We start from the raw sequence: 21,912 nt of genomic DNA on the forward strand, positions 1-21,912 counted from the left end.
ATGTGACTGAAGTCACCCAGCAGTAGTGAGGAGACCACCGAGCAGGTGGCCCCATCTGGGCTGTGACAGGATGGATGGACCGACACAAAGTGTAAAGAGATGAACACCAGTTCCCATTAATAAGCACGAGGCTGGCATCTGCCATCCATCCTCAGAGATCAAACATATGCCTCAGAGTACTGAATACTCACTTTAGCCTCAATATGTAAAAAGAAGAATATTATCAAGCAGGGACTTAGAATGAACACAAAAGTTGTCGGGTTTAAATTAGGTCTGGGTTATGGTTTGGTCCAGAATATCAGAAGCACAGAAAACCAGGTCCACGGCCTTTCTTTGGGAGTATCTTTGATCATCAAGAGTTTTATCTCCCATCCAACAGAATGCCTAGCAAGAGCAACCTAGAAAGGGAAATCCAAGAAGGGCTGACAAGCTTTCTCCCAGCTCTAAGCATGCAGAAGTGGCAGCCACACTGTTGCCTTTAATGAATTCCTAGGGCACACAGCTGACCTCAGAGCCAGGGCCCGAGCAACAGTGGGGGACAGAGGGGGCGATGAGACACCAGGGGACTCTTCTAGAATGGGATGACACCATGAGGTCTGAGGATTCAAAATACCCTCTTCCTTTACAGTGGAATCCTGAGCTTACTGAAAATACTGATGTTTTTTTAATGCATGTGTATAATTCAGCACTCAACATGTATAATTCACTTGAGTCTTGAGTATTCTACTGGGTGTCCTAGCAACAGGCCAGCTTTAACTTGCTCTTAGTATATAACCAAGTAAAGTTGGGACACTGCCCCTTCGGTTTTAAAAGAGAATTTGTTATTTCAAATTAATATCGAAGTTATCATCATGAGAAAAAAATAAAAACTTTATTGGACTCTGTTACACTTATTTTACAGTTTAGTATTGCTTTTAAGTGACATAAGGTGGGGGAGGGGTGGTACACAGTGATGTTATTAAAGTTCAGGACCCTTAAAAGTCTTAATCTGGCTGGCTCTTCTTTAAGGAAAATGGGGTGACTGCTTTACACCGGCAGAGTAAGTTATACCTTCCTTAACTGTCTCCCACATCCCTGGCAATTTTATCTCTGAGCCATGGCATAAAGTACTGGTTTAAATGGTGGCAGTTCCAACAGTTCCTATCAAGCCCTGCTTCCTAACCCCGCACCTTCAGCTCAGCTGAGACTGTCCCCTCTAGGCCCTGTCTAATTCTTTAAGAAGCCTCAAATCTCACCTCCGTTAGACTGACCATCTCTGACCTCTATTGACCAGTCTCAGTTTAGCCCACGTGGAGACGAGCAGCTACCGCCAGTGTGCTTATAATGGTTAAGCACTTTGCAAAGTAATTTTACTCTCTAAATTCTCTTCTGTACCAAGATAAACTTTCAAACAAAGGAAACACTGAGGCTCAGATGGCTTGTCATTCGCCTAAGGTCGTAAAGCATAGTATATACTCAGTAAATATTTACTGATCAGTCTGACAGAAAATAACAAAGCATGCTTCCAAACCCAAACAGCCATCTTCAGAGATCACCTCCATCTTTCTTCTAGCGCAGGTTGTTCCTCCCCTTCTGGTTTTTCTCACCATATAAACAGAACCACCAGAGATTTCAGGTGGCTAAACTAGCATCACTCAGGAATCGACCTCTCTCCCACAGCTGATCAACTGCCAAGTTAAATGTTTAGTTACTGAGGAGCTCTCAGCTGTCCATTTCTCTCTCTCGTCACTTGACTTCTCTGTTTCAAACCTCGTAAGAACTGCCCCGGTCTCATCTCTAGATCCCTTCTCCAGACATCAGCCGCAATGACTGACGAGACCATCTGCCCATGGCACCGTCTGTTCCCTGCTGCCCCTGCCCAAGGTCCAAACTCTTCAGTGTGGTTTACAAAGCCCTTCGTGGCCTGGTCCCTGACCACTTCTCCCCATTAAAGCTTCACTGAACACGATATTTTTTTTTAAATCTCCCTACCCTTAACATACAGTTTAGTCTATCTTTCAGCAATGCCACTCCACTCCCCTATTCCTCTCATTAGTGAACGTCTAACATTTCTTGGCTTAGATATCACTTTTCCAGGAAGCCTACCTTGACACTCCCCACCCAGCACCTCTCTTGTGAGTTCTCTGCAATTCCTAAATCACAGCACTAATTACAACACGCTGTATCACCTGTCAGCTCTTTTCACCGTCTTTGAAACTCTTTAGCTCCAAGTTGGCAGAGCCGGTGTCTGTCATGTTTAAGGCTGTATCCCAGGCCTGACGGGACCCAGAACATGCAGTAAACCTTCGCTGAACAAGCAGACTGCTCTATCCTACATCCCTGTGTGCTACCTCTCCCAAAGAAGCTTCCAGAGAATGCAAGCCTTATCTCTCATCTACCCAAGTGTCTTGCCCAGGGAAGATATTTAGTAGAATTTCTGAATGAGTTCAAGACTTTACTCACTGGTCAGAGCTTAAATTTTAAAAGGAATAGGAGGGCATTCCAGAAGATGCTTTATAAACCTTACTGCCCAAAGAAGTCTAAAAAAATGAAAAACCTAGAATGCTGCTAACTCATCAAAGCTGTTAAAGAAAGGACCTTAAAAAGCTTAAGTCTATTTTAATCAAATACCTTTATAGTGCAAATATAATATATTCACATGCATTTATATTTTTACATACTCATAACAAGATAATGACATAGACTAAAGCTGCACCAGTTTTTCAAGTGAATCTTCAGTTTAACCAAACATACAAAGCGTTTATTGAAATTAACATTTCTAGCAAAGCCACAGGCTTGAATCAAGCAGCATCAATGCTGTAGTATAAAAATAAAAAGGAAATAAAAAAACTCAAGACGTAGAAGCAGCAGCCATACCAAAAACCCCTCTTCTGGGACAAGACCTGCACACAGACTCCTTTCCCCAAGCACTGAGTTTAAGGACTGAAGGGCCTATATCACACAGTAAAGACTTTCACAGAAGAAAACTGTCATAGAAATGCATCATTATAATTATCTTGCTCTTTAAAGATACTGCAATAGAAATATATTAATGACAACCTCAAATATCCAGCATTTTTCTGTCTTACATTTTAAATCAAAGTTGTAGGAACCTACAAGTCTTAATAAAGAACTCTCTTCACAGCACAGCTGTAGTTCACTTTAAAACACAATCTGTTCCTTTTGCTCTCTAGCCTTACAAATAAACATAATAGAGATATAAATGAAAGGTTCTGATCCTGCATCAAGCATTATTCCATCTTGCCCTCCGATATAAACGTGGATATAGTCTTATTTGCAGAGCATTTGCTTAATATATTAGTTGAAGCGAAAGTAAACAGTATATGAGCTTTCAGCAAAGGACACCTTTATGAATTTCAGTGGTGTCCTTGGCACTTAGAGCTTCAGCTGAAGTCTCGATTGGTGAGGACGAGCGGAGCCACGAGGGTCCAGACGTAGAGGAGGAGGCAGACCCAGCTGGAACTGATCTTGACCCACACAGCTGGCCACTTGCTGGTCATGCTCTGAAAGTTTGCATCAGGGCTGAGAAAATAGCAGAGAGTTAGGTGGTTGCTGCTGTTGAGTCACTAAGTCGTGTCCAGCTCTTTTGCAACCCCAGGGACTGTAGCCCGTCAGGCTCCTCTGTCCATGAGGTTTCCCAGGCCAGAATACTCCAGTGGGTTGCCATGCCCTTCTCCAGGGGATCTTCCCGACCCAGGAATCGAACCCACGTCTCCTCTTGGCTGGCAGATTCTTTACCACTGAGCCACCTGGGAAGCCCCTGAGAGTTAAGTAAAGGAGCCTAATTTCAGCATACAGCGGCGCCTCAGCAAAAGCTAAGAAATTCTCCACTGAAACTTGCCTGACACTACTCTGTACTCAGTTACCAGAAGGGACTTGAGAAAGTTGCTATTTTTTTGTTTTTATGAGCAGGGGGCTCTGCCACTCAAACAGCTTTTATCTTTTAGCCTGCATGAAGAACCCTGACCATTCCTTGCAAAAAGTTCTTCAGGAACATCTGGTTATTCTGCTGCTGCTGCTGCTGCTAAGACACTTCAGTCGTGTCCGACTCTGTGTGACCCCATAAATGGCAGCCCACCAGGCTCCCCCATCCCTGGGATTCTCCAGGCAAGAACACTGGAGTGGGTTGCCATTTCCCTCTCCAATGCATGAAAATGAAAGTGAAGTCACTCGGTCGTGTCCAACTCTTCGCGACCCCATGGACTGCAGCCTACCAGGCTCCTCCGTCCATGTGATTTTCCAGGCAAGAGTACTGGAATGGGGTGCCAAAGCCTTCTCCATCTGGCTGTTCTACCTACTGGTAAAATTCAAGACTGAAATGAATTTACTGAATCTTCCCTGCTTTACCAGATGTTTCCTTTGATCAGAATACACGGCCATCTCTAGACAAAGAAAACTCGGTGAACAAAGACAAGTCAGATCGCTTTATGTCATGATTTTCTCTCTCAAGTTACTCAAGTTTGGAAGGGCTTCCCATGATTTTCACTGTAAGCATTCCAACTGGATTTTAAATGCAAGAGGAGAAAAAAACAGAAATATTTCAGAAAAGTGTGAGCACTGAACACACTTTCTTTATATGGGTAAAAGAAGGGGATTCTGAGGTCAGGAGCTTTTACGGGCAACCCCAAGGGGCTAAGAGGTCCTCCCTCGGGTCTCTGCCTCCTACCTGTACCAGTTGGTCAAGGTCATCATGATGTACAGCGAGGCCGAGCAGAGCATGAGGTGGAAGACGGAGTAGCTGTACTGCACCCCCTCGCGCTCGTTGTCCACTGCCCGCCGAGGCCGTCCATCCTCCTCATCACTCGCACCGCTGGCCGCCGTATCACGGAGGATCACGCTGTCACTTCCTGACAGCGTCAGCTTACTGACTTGGCTATTGCTGGAATTGCGGATGCTGGAAAGGGATCCCAGGAAGGTAAGTCAGAAGGAGGCCATGAAGATGAAGTGCTGTCACGGGCCTGTACACGTGAAGGTTATTTCTAAACTGCTCCTGCTTTGGGGACTGAAGGGCTTCTGAAGGGTTTGCTTAAAGTTCTGATCTGCTGCCTGCCATCACAAGACAGAGACAGTATTCCTAACAGTTACAATTTGATGCTTTAACTGCCTGGAGGGGCTTCCCAAAATACACTCTGCTTATGGTGTCTGCTTCCAGGACTTCAGAAGGATCTCTCCTTTGCTAGGAATGCAATGCCCATCTTCGCCCAGCTAACTTACTCACTCTTTAACTCTCTCATCATGCCGTGTCCTCTAGGAAGGCTTCTCTGATGTCACCCCATCACTAGGCTACATTAAATTTCTGTAGCTCCTTACTCTTCCTTCTGCCATATCACTTAACCACTTCTGTCTTCCTTGCTATTCACAGAACTTCTGGCAATGACCTTAGTCATCTATGCATTTCTAGTACACAGCAGATACTCACTAAAAGTTTGTTAAATGATTGAATTTAAAAAGTACATATAAATAAAGGACAAATTCCACATGAACATCTCAGCAGACATTAAAAAAATTTTTTTGGCAAAAATCTGATACTTTATGATAAAAACTCAAACTAGAAATAGAAAACTTCCTCAAATTAATAAAGGGCCTCTATGAAAAAGTTGTATTTAATAGTAAAAGATTAAAAGCTTTCCTCTTAAGATCAAGAATCAAAGGAAATAAACAAAAATAGTCACAGAGAGCATGAAAAAAATGAACACAGCTATAAGCCAATAAAACTTTATTTAGAGAAATAGGAAGTCAGCCCAAGGGCTGTAGATTGCCAACCCATATTTTAAGCAATCATTAAAAAAAAAGAAGAAAAGGGTAAAACTACACATTGTATGTGCAAAGCTGTCCAAATTATGACAAATTCATATGTATTTCAGAACAGTATACTGTTATACTATTATATAGTATGTTCTCTTTTTAAATTATATATCAAGTGATATAAAATTATCCAACTATAAAAATATACATAACAATATAGATACAAATAGATCAATAAATAGTAAATATAAACAAAAGAAAAAAGCTTGAAATAATATGTGCCAAAATTTAACCACAGAAGAGGTGAATTTAAGAGGGAGGACAATTTCATTTCCTACTTTAAACTGCCCTCACTTACGCTGTTAGTTTATATAAATATATCCTTGCCTATTTGTATTATTTCACATTTTAAAATTACTAAGATATCACATACTATTAGATAGACAATATCAATAAAAATAGGTGAGAGAATGAGTGCAAACTGCTAACATAGGTTGTATCTGGGGTCTTGGATTAGCTACCGACTTGAACATTTCGTGCATAAAATTCTGCTAGTTGCTTATACTGTTTACAATGATCATAAAATAAAGATTGCTTTAAAAAAAAAAACATAAGCCAACCAAATTTCAGAGCCACTATTCTAGCTAATCTAGAGTCAGGTCAGGGAAGGGCTTTATCTTCCTATACAAAGGAGAACATATCTCTTAAGTAAGGCTGGGGGGTATTATTTCACAAGAGGATTTATTGAATTTATAGAAACTACAGGGTTAACTGAGGCAAGTCAAGGACTTTTTAACTTACCTAGAATAGGAAAGGGAGAGAACGAAGACTAACAGCCCAATGAAATTCTCTTTATTCAGAGAAGGCCCACTCTGTGATGGCACAGCAGGGGTAGGGGCTGGAGCAGTTGTATTCGCAGGAGCCAAGGTGGATGAGGTCATGTGCGTAATGATGCTCAACAGGCCAGGGTTGCAGGAACGATCTGATAACGAGAAACTGCTTTTTATCTTTAGGGATAACTCATCGGGGTCCAAAAAGATTTGAGGGGTGTGTTTACACATCACTCAGTCAACACAATTTCAAACATGAGAATGTTTTATACTTCGGAGAACCTGCAACTGGGCAGTCAGCAACACATCTATGTTGCAACCAAAGACTCGGTTTTCGAGAAAGAGTAAAGAAACTACATCAACAGAGTATTTGTCCAATTTCATAAATGTCAATCTTGATTTCACTGGTTTTGAAGTTTAACTAGCAAGTCTTTGGGGCTCTACAGTTGTGTGCTTAAAGCATAAGGAGTTTACACAGACTTAGAGAAGGAACTTACAGTTACCAGGGGGAAGGGTGGTGGGGAGGTTAGGATGGACATGTACACACTGTTGTATTTGAAATGGATAACCAACAGGGACCTACGCTGCTCAATGTTACGTAACAGCCTAAATGGGGAAACGTACAACTGAATCCCTTTGCTGCACACCTGAAACTACCACAACATTGTTAATCAACTGTAATCCAGTATCAAACAAAGTTTAAAAAAGATAAATTTGTTTGCAAAATAAGGTTTGAGTCAATAAATTTGGCCTGGTTATTTTTTTTAAAAAAAGCACAAGGAGTTTATCCCTAGTCCTGTTTCTGCAGTTACATAGGAATACAATAAAAATAAGTTTGAGTCGTCATTGGATGGTCTGCAGTAATGATTTTCCTTGAAAACTAGTCCACAGGATACCCTATTGAGAAACAATCCCATAAGACTTACAAAACGAGATTTCCCGCAGCTATTTCTTCTGAAGCCTGTACCACCAACATAAATTCAATTAACATAATTCTACAAAGGGCCAAAACAACGCTGCCTTGTTTAGCTCTTAACTAATCGGATTTAGTCCAGGGCAAAGCCTGGACTATACAAAGGTCCTCTAGGTGGTCCTTTAGGCTGTCAGCTCTGAGCAGCTAGGTGCAGACATGGAGAATAAAACTTGAAAAGTAAATACCAAAGACATTGTACATTTAAATGAAGTTTTTGTCTGTTCACCTGTTTGTCTGACATTTGCTCCAGTTCAGTTCTGGCACCCACCAAAGGAGCAATTTCGTGCTTTTTTTACTCCTGGTGTGGATGGCACATCTTCTGGGATCTTAAGTTTCCCAACCAGGGATCACGCCTACACCCACAGCAGTGAAAGCTGAGCCCGAACCACTGCACTGCCAGAGAACTCCCATTTCTTACCTTCTTTCCATCAAGTGAATGCGCTATTAAAATTTCCTTACCAGGTTCATTGGACATGGCTGACCACGTGAGGTACATGGTGTAGAGGGTGATGAGAGAAGACTGCAGGAGGCCGGAACGAGGCTGGTGTTCCTATGCAATCGAAAAGAAAACCACGCCATAGGAACTGCAATGGCCGAATTTCTAAAACAAAGTGTACTTCCTGGGACCCACTGAGCTGTCATTGAGACCTGCTGATTCTGCTTGACAGCTGAAAGATGACAAGTAACCTTTCAGTTTAAGTTAGCTTGAAAAATAACCAAGAAAGAGGAGGCATGTACCACCAATTCTCAGGCATTTCATAACCTTGGAAATTCCTGTGTATCATACAAAGGCTTGGATTTACCACTAGTTCCCTGGTATAGTGAAATCAAAGCTAAGCTTTGCCCTTAACTAGCTAGGTAACCCATCAACTCTCTGGACCTTCAGTTTTCTCACTTTTAAAAGGAGAGGTGATGTTTTTTTCATATTTCATATCTAAAAATCCATTAATTTTAAAAATATGGTATTTAAATGAGCAAACTCAGGAGCATGAGTTATGTTTTAAATATTAAAATCAATTATTTTTCTAGTTTAATTCCCCTAAAATATCTCTGCTAAAGATTTCTAAGAATCATTCTTGTGATATAAACAATTTTATAAGGACAATAAATTCTCAAGTTACATAGTTCTTTTCTTCCCCTTAAATAGGGAAATTATTCATTGAATTATAATACTGACATTCAACGGCACATTTTATGATTAAGATACAATTATGAAGACTTTATCATGCTAAAGTAGAAAAATGTTTAAGTAGATAAACTTGGACATAAATTCATATAAAAGGTTACCTAGGTTTCAAGTTTAGCATTAATTAAAAATCTATCATAGGAGGAAGAAGCAGAAATCATAACCATACCTGAATTTTTGGATGGATTGACAAAACAGAAATCACCACGCAAAGGATCAGATTAAAACTGATGAAGAACTTGTTTTCCGTGCAGCCGTCTGGTGTGGTGTAGTATTTGTACAGCAAGCCGGCAAAGATGATTGACAGGATATAAAACAAGCTTGTGACAGACAGTAAAGCTAGAAAAAAGAAAAGGAACGTGAATGCTCACAGCTGCGACAGACTTTTAAACTAACGAGGGTCAACCCTCACCCAGTTTAACACAGGAGAACGCAGTACGGCTCTCCCAGAGGCCCGACACCTACCAGCATACCAGCATCTTGGATTCCCTTCTTCCATTCGGTTCACCCACGACTCGCTCCAGGAGTGAGCGAAGTCCACCAGCAGCACCAGCTGGATGAGGATGAAGAAGGCAGCCCCAACCATGCCAACAGCAAACCAGGCTGCAAACCAGACCACAGCGTTATTCTTGACCACAGGAGCAACGTATCACAATGTTACTGTCCCACACACTAAAAAGGTTTCAAGTAAGAGAAGGCGACATATTCTGTCTCAAGCAGTACAGCAAGATTATTCCAATTCCAAACTCAAAGGCATTCTGTGGTAAGTGTTGTGTTGGGCTTCAGGCCTTTTAAAATCTATTCTAGCTTGTGCTAAGGGGAGCCCATGGTCTGACATTCCAACTGGAAAAGATATAAGCCCTTTCCTTTACTCATAGGGATATAAATCACAGTGGAAATCTACAAATGTCATGTGATGCCACAATAAGGAAGCAGGTTAAAACGGGGATAGTGGAGTACATGGTTACAAATCCTTATGTTCACAAGGCCGATTAACTTCGTATTGCCAAGTGAGAAGGGAAACCTAAAATATTGGCAAACAATTAACATCTGGTTTCAGAATAGCTGAGAAGTAGGCTGAATGCCTCCTGGCTTTCATCAGTCAATTAATATCTTAATATTAGTATCAAGTCATGATAATTGGACACCATCTCATTTAATTATCAGTTCTGCAAAATCAGTAATGAATGCAGTCATCTGTAGAGTGTGTACACATTATAATTAACCCCCGTTATAGCGAACCATACCTGTGTTGAAGTGGCCTCCAGGGATATAGAAAGATCCAACCATGATACCAACAATGGCAGCAATTTTGAAGAACCAAAATCTATTAAAATATAAAAGTACATTTATGAACTGCTAATTTTTCCCTTTCACTGAGAAAATGAACTTCTGAAATGCAAAAATAAAGTCTTACTAGCCACTTCCAACATGATTGGGCTTGTTTCTTCATCTGACATGAAGCTACTTCACTCAGTATTTCACACGATTTGAGGACTAACATTAGCACAGAGACCAAATCATTCACATTTATAAGAAAGAAACACATTACCTTAGAGTTTCCCTGTTTTAACAGCTCGTTAAAGAACTCCTCCGCTTGTGGCCTTACCTTCACAAGGCTTGTCTAAATTTTTTTCAAATTTCATACCTTTCAACCTACAGCCTAGATAATATTTCCCAAGACTCTTTAACCATCCCTATAGATACTTGCCTCTGATGTATGGGCTGCTACAGCAACGGGAACTTAAGCTGTTTTTCAGAAACCAGGAGTTAGTTTTTGTCCAGTTCAAGCTGGTTAAGACTGGTTGGGACTACTGACCCTACAACAGGGCCTGCCCAGGTGGTTCAATGAATTCAGAGTGCCAAAAACTCCACCCCCTGATTATGTTAAGTATCCTGTTAAGAAGCCTGTAATTCAGATAAAGACCTGTGCAGAACACTGATTACAGCACCTGTTCCTTACCTTCCACTCCCACACCTCAGACTACCCTGCTTCTTTATCCCGTAAGTATCTACAGCCTCTGGCCTTCAGGGAGGCGGACACAAGATGTGTCTTCCCGTCTCTGCTGCAAATCTCAGCATCTCAGTATGGCAAGCAGCACATCAGGCAAGTGGACATAAATCCCTTGCCCACAATCACACAGCTCATCACAGGACCAAATCTGGCTTTCAGTCAACCTTTAAACACTGCTTTGCATAGCAGCGTGGAAAGAAAGCAACTTTGAAGCTAAACGGATTTGACTTTCAATCCTAGTGGCAACCCTCTCTAGCTGAGAGATCTCAGGCAATTTATTTAACCTCTCTGAAATACATGTACAAGAGGAACTGGGGATGAGGAATGGGAAGCAACAGAATATGTGAATCAGTGGCCCAAATATATTCACTATTTATCTTTCTGTATCCTGTCTAACGGAGAAGGCAATGGCATACCACTCCAGTACTCTTGCCTGGAAAATCCCCTGGACGGAGGAGCCTAGTAGGCTACAGTCCATGGGGTCGCAAAGAGTCGGACACGACTGAACGACTACATTTTCACTTTTCACTTCCATGCATTGGAGAAGGAAATGGCAACCCACTCCAGTGTTCTTGCCTGGAGAATCCCAGGGACGGGGGAGCCTGGTGGGCTGCCGTCTATGGGGCCGCGCAGTCGGGCACAACTGAAGTGACTTAGCAGCAGTAGCAGCAGCCGCATCCTGTCTAAATATATCAGGTATATGTTTATCTTTTAAAAATAGAAAGAAAAAAAATGTGTGTTTGTGTGTGTGAAGTGCCTAGTACAATGCTTGAACAGTTTCACAGGTATGCAGAGAAATCTAGGAACCTGAAGCAAAAATATTTTTTAAAAATACTAAATAAATAATACAAAAAAAAAAAAAAAAGATTCTCGTTGTCCACTCTACCTCCACTATACTGCAGGGCTCCAACTGAAAATGACCTTGAAACAACTTCCCATGTATAATAGATGAGAAGTGTATCTGGGCCACTGATTTATATACTTTACTGCTTTCATCAAAATTGCAACATTAACTGCTTAAGGCAAAGATACAACACCATGACAAGTTAACAATAAATAATTCCTACGTACCCATTGTGTATCGCTGCTCTGGGATCTTTACTTGTTTTCACATTTAACATGAGCAGAGAGAAGGCAAAGAAGAAGACAGCCAAGGCGAAGTTGATTCGATACACAGCTTTATAACGAACCAGCACATCACAATCTTTATCAATAATATCAGTAATCCTGGTACTAAGTCCTTCATCACAGAATCCAGGTATCTGGAAAAAAAACATTTTAATACTATGGAAATATCCACATTTAAAGAGAGATTTGATTCCACCATAGAAAAGTCTGGATTTATAAAACTGGCCACTTCAACAACCGCAAGACCCTCCTCTTGGACTTTTTGCTTTGGCTTTCAATTCACTTACAGTCTTGTCACCAAACAATATGAACAAGTTGCATTTTGAAAATAAAAGTCAAGTGCTCTCTTTTTGGCCCCTGTCTGCAAATGAGGGCTAGTCTAGATTAAATGTTTAAAATTAAATATACTTTATTTAAAAGGTAGAGCTTTAGGGCCAGTCTTTTAGTATCTTTTCCAAAGTTGTTAAACTAAAGATGTTGCTTCTGATACTACCTTTACTTTGGAAAAAGACTAATACCTTCCTATTCTGTCTTGACTAGAACTGAAATTTACGATCCCAGCCAATCCACTGAACTTGATTGAGTTTCACAACACTGAAGAAATAAGTACCAATTACAACTAGAATTTTTGCAAAATATAAAAATAATTAAAACCACTACATTAATAAGGCTACTGTTACTTCTACTTACCTTCTTCAGCTGAGTCTCCATCCCCTCATGAAACATGATACAACAGACAATGGTGCCCAGGAAGAGGATGAAAGCATAGACGAGGCGAGTCAAGGTGGAGTTCTTACTGTTGGGACAGCAACTGCACAGCAAACATGACGCACCACCACAAAGGCACGGGACCTGTAACGAGCCCGGCGTCCCCATGTGAGACGGCCTTCAGCGGCCTCCTTCCTGACATCCAGGACAGAAGGCAAGGCCCACCAGGCTCTGAGAGCCGTATCTGAGAATCAGAGCTGGGAGGAAGAGGTTAAAGGCATGAGTTCTGGAGTCAGTATTATTTCTACCATTGTACCTCAGCAAGTTACAAAATGTAAGCTTATTTATCCATCTGTAACAGAATCTTCCTTCTTCAGACACTGCTGTATTAAATGAGCACTCAACACAGTACTTAAAACACAGTAAAGGCCCATAAGTGTTGGTTATGTTCCCACAGACAGCATATTTTATTTAAAAACAATGAATCTTAATACTGAGAAAAACAGAACCCTAACTCCACCTGCTGACTTCTGAGAATTCTAGCTATCAAATCTAATATTACAGCATAAGGCAACATTACACAGAAACCCTTACAAATAATGAAAGCAAAAAGACTTCTGGCTTTATTTAAGAGTAACCCAGAGATTCCTCAAAGTTAAACATAGAATTATCATATGACCCAGTAACTCCAACTCACACATATACCCAAAAGAACTGAAGCAAGTATTCAAACAAAACTTGGACATGAATGTTCAAAACAGCACCAGCTACAATTGTTGAAAGGCAGAAACAACCGAAGTGTCCATCAACTGATGAATGGATAAATAAAATACAGTATACCCACAAAGGGTGGAATATTATTTAGCCATAAAAATGAAGTACTGATGGCTGGTACAACATGGATGAACCTAGAAAACATGCCAAGTGAAAGAAGCCAAACACAAAAGGTCACATACTGTGTGATTTCATTCATGTGAAATACCCAGAACAGGTCAATCTAGCAACAGAAAGCAGAGCAGTGGTTTCCAGAGGCTGGAGGGAGCAAGGAGGAGAGGTGACTGCTAAGTGGATACTGAGTTTCTCTTTGGGGTGATGAAAATGTTCTGGAACCAGACATATGTTATGACAGCACAACATGTGAATGTACTAAATGACACAATTATACACTTTAAAATAGTTAATCTTATGTTATGTGAACTTCCCCTCACTTAAAAAAAGAGTCACCTGGTTCTTCGGTCAGCTAAACTCTCCTAACAAGCATTCCAGATGAGAGGACACACTTTGAGTCATTCTTCTATATGACTGATTAGGAAACCACTTGAATTGCTTTGACAGGTGACGTTACCAAGTCACATTACAAGGATAGGCTAATTCAGAATCATCAGCAGAAACAGCAGATGCAGACACTGGGGGATTCTGGTTTACCGTATGGCCCCAGTAACAATCTTTTATGAGATAATGTCAGCAGTATATAGCACCTAGCATAATGCCTTTCATAGAAGGGGCTCCATGTATCACGATGACCAGTAATATCCATAATCAAAACAGCCATGGGGAATTGACCACCCAGCCTGAGCCTTCAATTCTTTATTTTTTTTTTTTCAGACTATAGCTATTGTATTTTCAAAATTGTAATTAGGTATTACCAAATAAAGTAATATACAACTCTTAATTTAGAGTGCAAAATAAAAGCACCTCGTTATTTACAAGGTGCAAAAACAAGAAAATACAACATAAACTTATCCACATTTTTAAATAGTTGTCTGTGTGATGAGTAAATGCCATTTAAAAACACTTTCAATAGAAAAATGATTTATAAACCAGTTTACAGAAGTTCAAAAAAAATCAACGTTTAACACCAACTTTAACTATAAATAACTAAAAAGAAAATTGTCCTCTCTTCTGTTTTTGCTTCAACATTTATGTCTTCTGCTCTTTGCCTTTTGGAGAAAACATTGCATTGTAAGGCTGCCGTCTTTTTGGACGAGGACAAGGATCAAGGTCTTCTTTAATGTAACCTCTTTCCATACAAGTCTGAGTAGAAGGAAAACCAACTTTCCAGAAATTCTCTGGTGTGTTGGGTGGAATGTAGCGAAATCGGTGTCTTGAGCAGGAAGCCAACTTCTTTTCTCTTTCTTCTGCTGGAAAATCTGCATAATAAATTTCACATTCCTTACATGTGTGTCCAAGTAATTTTCTTCTCTCTTCTTTCTTCCGAACAACCTCAATATGAGGAAAATTTTGTAATTCAGTCTATCATCACCTTTAAAATATGGCTCCACAAATGCTTTCTGTTTGACTTTATCTTGTTTATCACCAGGAGTGTTTGTTTTTTTTGTAGTAGTTGACAATTCCTTCTCTTCATCTGCTACCTGGGGGAAGCTCTCTGCCAAACAGGACTTATATTCTTCATGTGTCGTCCGATCAAACATGTCTTCCAAGCTATCATTCATCTTTCTTTCTCCATTTGGACTCTCTTCTCCCTTCTGCTCTTGCTCCTTCAGTTTTAAGAGCATGGTTTCACTAACCAACGTACAGTCCATGTCCACTGTCTCTCCTGCTAGTCTTGACTGACTGCCATCCTTTGTATCATCTACAGTAACATCCGTTTTATACTGAGAAAGGTCTGCTCCTGGATCTATACTCCACTGGATATTTTCAAAGGATACATCTTGGTTGTTTTGTAGAGGTTTTGTTTTAGCAATTCTACATGGATTTAACTGAAGAACTGATGCAACTTCACATGCTCCACGGATGGATCTGGTTTTTATCTTTATAGGCTCATGAGAACCAGCACCCTTTGTGTCATTAAAAAGATTCTCTGTCTCCAAACTTTCACGTGGACGAAGAGGGATTTTAAATACTGGGTTTTCTTCCTTTATTTGTAACAGTGTTTTATTATCTGGAGATTTACTCAAGGACTGGAAAAGGGACTCCTGTAAACAGGGCTCTTCTGGGGAGTCTTTGGTTAGCTCACAGCTCCTGCTCAAGGCCTTGCAGCTTGAGGAAGAGTCCCTTGGAACGGGCTTCAGAGCCTCATAGAGAGTCACTTGCCTAAATCTGATTTTAGAGTTCTCACTTCCTTGGCTCTTCTCTTGACGTTGGATAGCTGAAAATCGATCAGACAGATCCAGAGGTTTATCCATCACATAGTCTCCATTCATGGAAGAATGACTATCCAGTGGAAAAGGAAAAGCATTTTCTTTATCAAAGGAGGCTTGGGGACAGATTACTTCATCTTCACTTTCTTCCTCAATTTTCTTCCTCTTGGTTCTGCCTCCCAGTGACTTCAGGGGTACCACATGTTTATCTTTATCAGTATCTTTAATGTGATCAATACTATCCTGCTCACTTAGGGGTTCACTTGTATTTTTATTTATAAGCATCTGCTTATTAGAAGATGACTGATTAGGGATCTTGTTTACTTCAGTCCCAAGAAGATGATGTGTGATAAGGGCTCCGTCTTCAGATTTTGACCTAGGTTTCTCTAGTCCAGAAGCACAAGTGTTGCTGAGGGGCACTGTTTTCAGATGGGTTTTTTTCCCAGTCTCTAAAAGAGAAGGGGACAAACTTGTATTCAAACCTAAACTACTTTTCACGTTAGAGGTAGCTCCAAATACAGGAGATGATACCCGATTAGTCAATTCTTCTTGAAGAGGAGTCTTTGAATCTGAAAACCTTAAATTATCTTCACTATTTCTTCTACATTCCTCAAAACCTTGTTTTTTGTGATCCCCTTCCAGACAGCGGTAGAGTTCATCATCAACAGGGCTCCGAGGGCCTCGAGATTCAGATTCTTCTTGAACACAAAGTCCAAGTGTTTCAGCAGACTACTGTAGCTAAACTATCAGGAGGATAACTGCTTTTTCCATGTGGTTTAGCCACTGGAGCTTGACTCTGATCACAAGTGTCAGCCACTAGAATTTCACTTTCCTTATTAGGCTTATGTTGTCGATGAGCTGAAGACTTTGGTACTTTTCTCAATTCATGTGCACAGCCAGACTGCTCCAGTTTAGCATGTGTTTGCTCTACATATCGGACGCGGAGGTTCTCCTTTCTTCGTAGCCGATTAGTGCCAGAAAATGAAAAGGTTGTTATTGGTGAATCTGGAATAACATCTTCCTCGGATTCAAGATCAGTTGCTTTATGTGGCTGATCATTCTCAATTTTCTGCTGCTGCTGTTCAGAAAGCTTTTTATTTTCTTCCTGCAGAGTGTTCTTTTCATTCATAAGCTCTGTGATAAGTTTAAGATTCTGCTGCCGAATATTTTCAAACTCTTGTTGCTTCTTCCGCATATGTTCTTCAGTTACTGCACAGCGATCACACAATCCTGCTCTTAATCGATCTTCTAACACTTTAATGGTTTCATGAAGGACTTTCTGTTGCTCTCTCAGCTGTTAATTTTTGGTGAAGAATTCTTCTAGTCTTTGTGCATCTAAAATTCGTTTCTTTTTCAGTTTGGTTACTTTCACTTGTAAACCTTGTACTTCCTTATCATGATACTCCTTCAGTTTTGTCCAAAGATCCTTGAAATCATTAGATACATCTGCAGAACTAGGACTTCCACAACTGCTTCCTGAGAGGTTCATCTTGCTTAATATGCTCCACGCTTCTATTGGTTAATGTTTCCTGACCTTTTCTGTTACATTATATAGGTCTGAAGTTGCCTTTGGCCAGTTTAAATACCCCCGGGCCAAACGCCTTCGGTCAGCCCGCAGCTGCGGACCGGAAGTAGTCGCCAGGACTCAGCGCTCCGGGTCGGGGGAAAGGGATTCCTTCTACTCACAGCTTACAAGACGGCCTCGAGATTCTCCAAAGCCCCCAGCTGGGAAGCAGGCACGCTCTGAGACTGGAGAGTCTGAGACGGCCGTTTGCTTTTCTCCTCGCTCCCTCACTAACCTACCAAACTGGCGGCGGCCAAGCCGCCCCCTTGGGGCAGCCCGCGCTTTCACGGGTTGGGGGAGGGCCCGAGGGCTGCCGGCCCCGCTCGCCTCAATTCTTAACTATAATCTGGGTCAAAAGACCATAACAGAAGTCTGTGTCTGGTCACAGACAGAGATACAGACATTTTACAGCTAAAAACAATAACACTAATTGCTTCCGGTTTATTTTGTCCACAACTCAAATGCTTCTAACTCCTTTAGCTGTTTTTCCTCTAGCCAATTAAATAAACTAATGATAAGTGCCCACTGTTTGCTATCGGTTGAATTATGTCCTCCAAAATTCACACATTTATGTCCTAATCCCCAGTACCTCAGAATGTGACCTGATTTGGAAACAGGGTCACTACAGATGTAATTTGGTAAAATGATGTCTTACTGGAGAAGAGTGGGCTCCTAATCAAACATTACTGGTGTCATATGAAGAAGAGATCTGGACACAGTTGTGCATCACAGGGAGAACATCATGCGAAGATGAAGGCAGAGATCTATAAACCAAGGAACACCAAAGACTGCTTACCAAACCACCAGGAACTAGGGAAGAAACCTGGAACAGAGTTTCAGAAGGAACTAACCCGGCTGATACCTTAATCTCAGACTTCTAGCTTCCAAACTACGAGCCAATCGATTTCTGTTATTTAAGTCATCCACTTTATGGTCTTCTGTTATCCAGCCCTGGCAAACCAGTACACCTACTTACTTGTTTATAACTGTCTGTACCTGAGGGTGTGGGGGTGACCACCTAAGCATTCTATCTTTTGCACTTTTACACAATAGGTACTCAAACAGCAGAACAAACGTGTCTTATTATATGTCACGTCACTCCCCTATTTTCATGATCTGTGTGCAGGTTGGAAAAGAATTTCCAGACATGAGACAGAATGAGAGAAGAGAGTTTACTGGAGCGGGAGACTGGCTGTTAGCACAGAGGGCCAACGTCCTACAGGGAGACCAGGGACAGCCAACTGGTAGAAGAGCGGGCCGTTCCAGGGAGAGCCGACCCCTTCGTGAGTTAGCAGGAGACCCGGGTTTGATCCCTGGGTCGGGAAGATCCCCTGGAGAAGGGAATGGTACCCATTCCAGTAATTTTGCCTGGAGAACTCCATGCACAGAGAAGCCTGGCAGGCTACAGTCCATGGGGTCTCAGAGAATTGGACACAACTGAACACTATCACTTTTCACTTTTATAGCCTCAAGACAAAAAAAATCCCGCTGGAAGGGTGGCATTAGGTGACTGGTTAGGGTGCTAGAGAGCATTAGGGTGGGTATTTGTACCTAATATGGGGTGAGGGAGCAGGCTGGTTTATAGATCAGGGGGGTTCATGGCAACAGTTGCTATGGGGCTCAGACAGTTCCAGAGATGACCTTGGTGTGGAGCTCTGCATCTGTGTCCTTGGTATAAGGCTCCACACCTGTCTCCGTAAATAACTCTGTTTGAGATAAGCCGGAACCTGGGGACCCGTTCCCAGAGTGCTTGCACCTGGACCAACCCTTGAGCAGCAGAATACAAAGAAGCTGTAAGGGACGAAAAATACCTGTCTGCATGAACAATAAGATACAACAGGGCCACAAAGCAACCGCTACTTTTGAGCTGGGTATTGTGCACGGTCCCTGCATGTGACAGCACCAAGGCCCGGGGCGGGGGCGGGGGGGGGGGGGGAGCGGCGAGCAGACCACTTCAGCCACATCTCTTACTCAACCCACTGATCCGTCCCTACCCACATCCCATTTAAGGAACCAGCTCCTCCACCCCTTGGGAGCAAGCAAGGGCACCTGTTGCTTGTTTTTTCTTCCTCCTGCTTGCCTGAAATTCTCGTCTGGCCTCTTACTAATTTTTATTGATTAAAGAGTCCAAGGACCCAGGCACACTCTTCCTGTTGCCTGGGTAAAACACCTTGCAGTCATCCTTGATGCCTTCTTTTCCCAAAACTCTCATTCCATTTATCAGCACATCAGCTCTAACCTCAAAATGTATCCGGAATCTAGCTACTTTCATAGCATCCTCAGTTATCACACTGGTCCAGTCACCACTATCATCTCTCACCTGGATTAAATGCAATAGCTCCTCTCTTGCTGCTATAGCAACCTGCTGCTATTCAGAACCCTGAGGTAGTATAAAACTTGTTTAAGATGAAGACATGTGAGATTCAAAAGACACAGGGAAAAAAATGCCCTCTCAGAGCATTTCTCATCTGATTGAAGGAAGCAACTGCCATAAATTCTCCCTTCAAGGGAGTTTTATTGCCTTGAAGAAGATAAAAAGACCTCTGCACTCACATAAACAAGTACTATCACATACTTTCTTATCTCCTGTTTGTTCTCCTAAAAACCCATTCACCTTTCCTGAAGAAACCTCTTTATTTATCCCAGGGAAGCCCTTTCCTGCACACCTCCACCCATTAAGAAAGGCATATAATAAGTCCTATATTCTAACCACTCTTTCAAGTTATTCATCCCTGAGAACTCCTGCATGTATGTGGGTTGCACAAGTACAAACTTTTTTTTCTTGCTGATTTGTCTTGTCTTAGTTTAATTCGCAGGCCCCAACCACTAACCCACAGAGAATGGAATAAAAGTTTTTCCTCCCCTACACAGCTTTATCCTTTCTATTCTACCATCTAAATATTCTCCACACAGCAATCCTGTTAAAACTCTGGTCAGTTCACATCATTCTTCTTTTCTCTAATGGATCCCCATAATCACCTACGAGTAAAAGCCAAAGTCCTTAGATTGATCAAAGGGTATCTACATGATTTGGCTCCCTTTACCTTTTTTTTTTTTTTTATTCTTCCCCTCACTCACTCCATTCCCTGATACACTGAATTACTTGCTGTTCCCACTGAACAAAAAAAAATCAATAAAATATAAAAGTGATTTATAGGTAGAAATGCTTTGATAGCATCAACTCAAATCTTGGCTTTACATCAAATCCACCATGTGTTTCAGGTTTCAAATTATCAATTTACTCCCTAATTAATGACCTTCTAACTATTTTCCCCTAAATCTTATTTTGTAAATGCTGCAATTTTGTAAATGTACTGTAAGTATTTGCAAAATACTTATTTGTAAACACTGTAAAATTCAACTGGCCAGGATTTTTTTTTACTGTGACAGAAAAAAGTGCAGCAGAGGGCAAAGAATTATTTCATGAAACTTGTATCTAAACAGCTGTATTAAATAAATCATGTAAGATTTCTTATTTTTGGCAAGGTCAAAAAACTGGAAAGCCACTGTCATCTAGGCCCTTAAGTGACCAACAGCTCTTTTGCTTTATGTTCAACAATCTTAAAGAATGGAAGTATAGTCTGTCCCTAAGATAGGGTAGTGGAATGAGCTGAGATTGACTCCTTGGCCAATTAAGTCAGTCGGGGAATTAGGAAACAAGGAAATGATGTCAAGGAATCATGCCCCTCTGAAGCGAATGTATGACTGAACTCAGCATATTCTCTTCCATAGATACCATAATTTTCCTTTTACACATATGACGTTTTACAATTTACAAAGTGATTCAACCCATTTATTCACTTCATCCTCAAAACAGCTCTGGAGGTGAGGAATGCTGGGATGATGGTCCTCATCTTCAAGGGAAGCCAGAAAGAAATGACTTGTACGAGGCCCCAAAATGTTCAGGCCATGACTTCCAATTCTGAATAATAATCCACAAAGCCTTCTTCCCTTGAGCCAGAATCGCATCCAAGCCTTGGTTAAAAATCTCACCTCTGCCACATACTCTGTAGCTTTGGCAAATCCTGTGCAATGGGATAAATATATTATCCACACACACCCCCTGCCCCCACCGCCCAAATAAATGACGCCACCCTAAGAAGGCGCTTGGAAATGAACCAGAGACCCCGCCCCAGGTAGCCCAGACCCGGGTTGTCCCCCACCAGCTCCAGAGGAGTCCAGAGCCGGAAGGCTGGCGGGGGCGGGGCAATCAGATTGTAAACAATGGAGACCTGGCCTCTTACGTTCCTCAGCAAACGCAGAAGGAGAACCGCCGCATCCGACCGCAGCGCATCGCGGATTTCACCCTGGACCTCCCGGGATATATATACCCTCTGCAGCCCAGGGCCGGACCCCCAACCCCCGGGCCTCCGGGGCCCAGGCCCGTTCGGGACTCACGGCTTGGGGAGCCCTATCGCCGACCCCCCCCCACCCCCGCCCCCAAGCCATAAGACCAACAGAGACACCAGACCCCGAACTCACCCAGCTGGCGAGGGAGAAGACACCCAGCACGGCCCCCATGGTGACGCGGGTGATGGAAGTGGCCGATACCAGGGTTCCGAGCACGGCGGTTAACTGCCGGCTGAGGCGTCACCCCAGAAACGCGACGGTTTCTCGGGCCGGAAACGTGCGGCCTGCGTCACCGCGTGGCCCCGCCCACCAG

At 42.0% G+C, this 21,912-nt stretch overlaps 2 protein-coding genes across 2 annotated transcripts; both read right to left on the minus strand.

Moving 5' to 3' along the window:
- Positions 1-849: 849 nt before the first annotated feature.
- SERINC3 (serine incorporator 3) lies at positions 850-21,892 on the minus strand. The gene is made up of 10 exons (XM_043882999.1): positions 21,732-21,892; positions 12,567-12,728; positions 11,820-12,010; positions 9,982-10,061; positions 9,200-9,337; positions 8,904-9,073; positions 8,008-8,098; positions 6,547-6,727; positions 4,667-4,894; positions 850-3,522 (listed from the first exon to the last, which is right to left on the minus strand). The coding sequence occupies exons 1-10, from the start codon at positions 21,768-21,770 to the stop codon at positions 3,384-3,386; spliced, it is 1,419 nt and encodes a 472-aa protein (XP_043738934.1). The 5' UTR covers positions 21,771-21,892; the 3' UTR covers positions 850-3,383.
- Positions 14,200-18,615, minus strand: LOC122681208 (DNA endonuclease RBBP8-like). The gene is given in 3 exon segments (XM_043882998.1): positions 14,200-14,839; positions 14,842-16,411; positions 16,413-18,615. Coding segments are annotated over 3 exon segments (2,667 nt in total). The 5' UTR covers positions 17,175-18,615; the 3' UTR covers positions 14,200-14,504.
- Positions 21,893-21,912: the final 20 nt, after the last annotated feature.

The sequence above is a fragment of the Cervus elaphus genome, chromosome 23, assembly GCF_910594005.1.
Source record: "Cervus elaphus chromosome 23, mCerEla1.1, whole genome shotgun sequence".
NCBI lineage: Eukaryota > Metazoa > Chordata > Mammalia > Artiodactyla > Cervidae > Cervus > Cervus elaphus.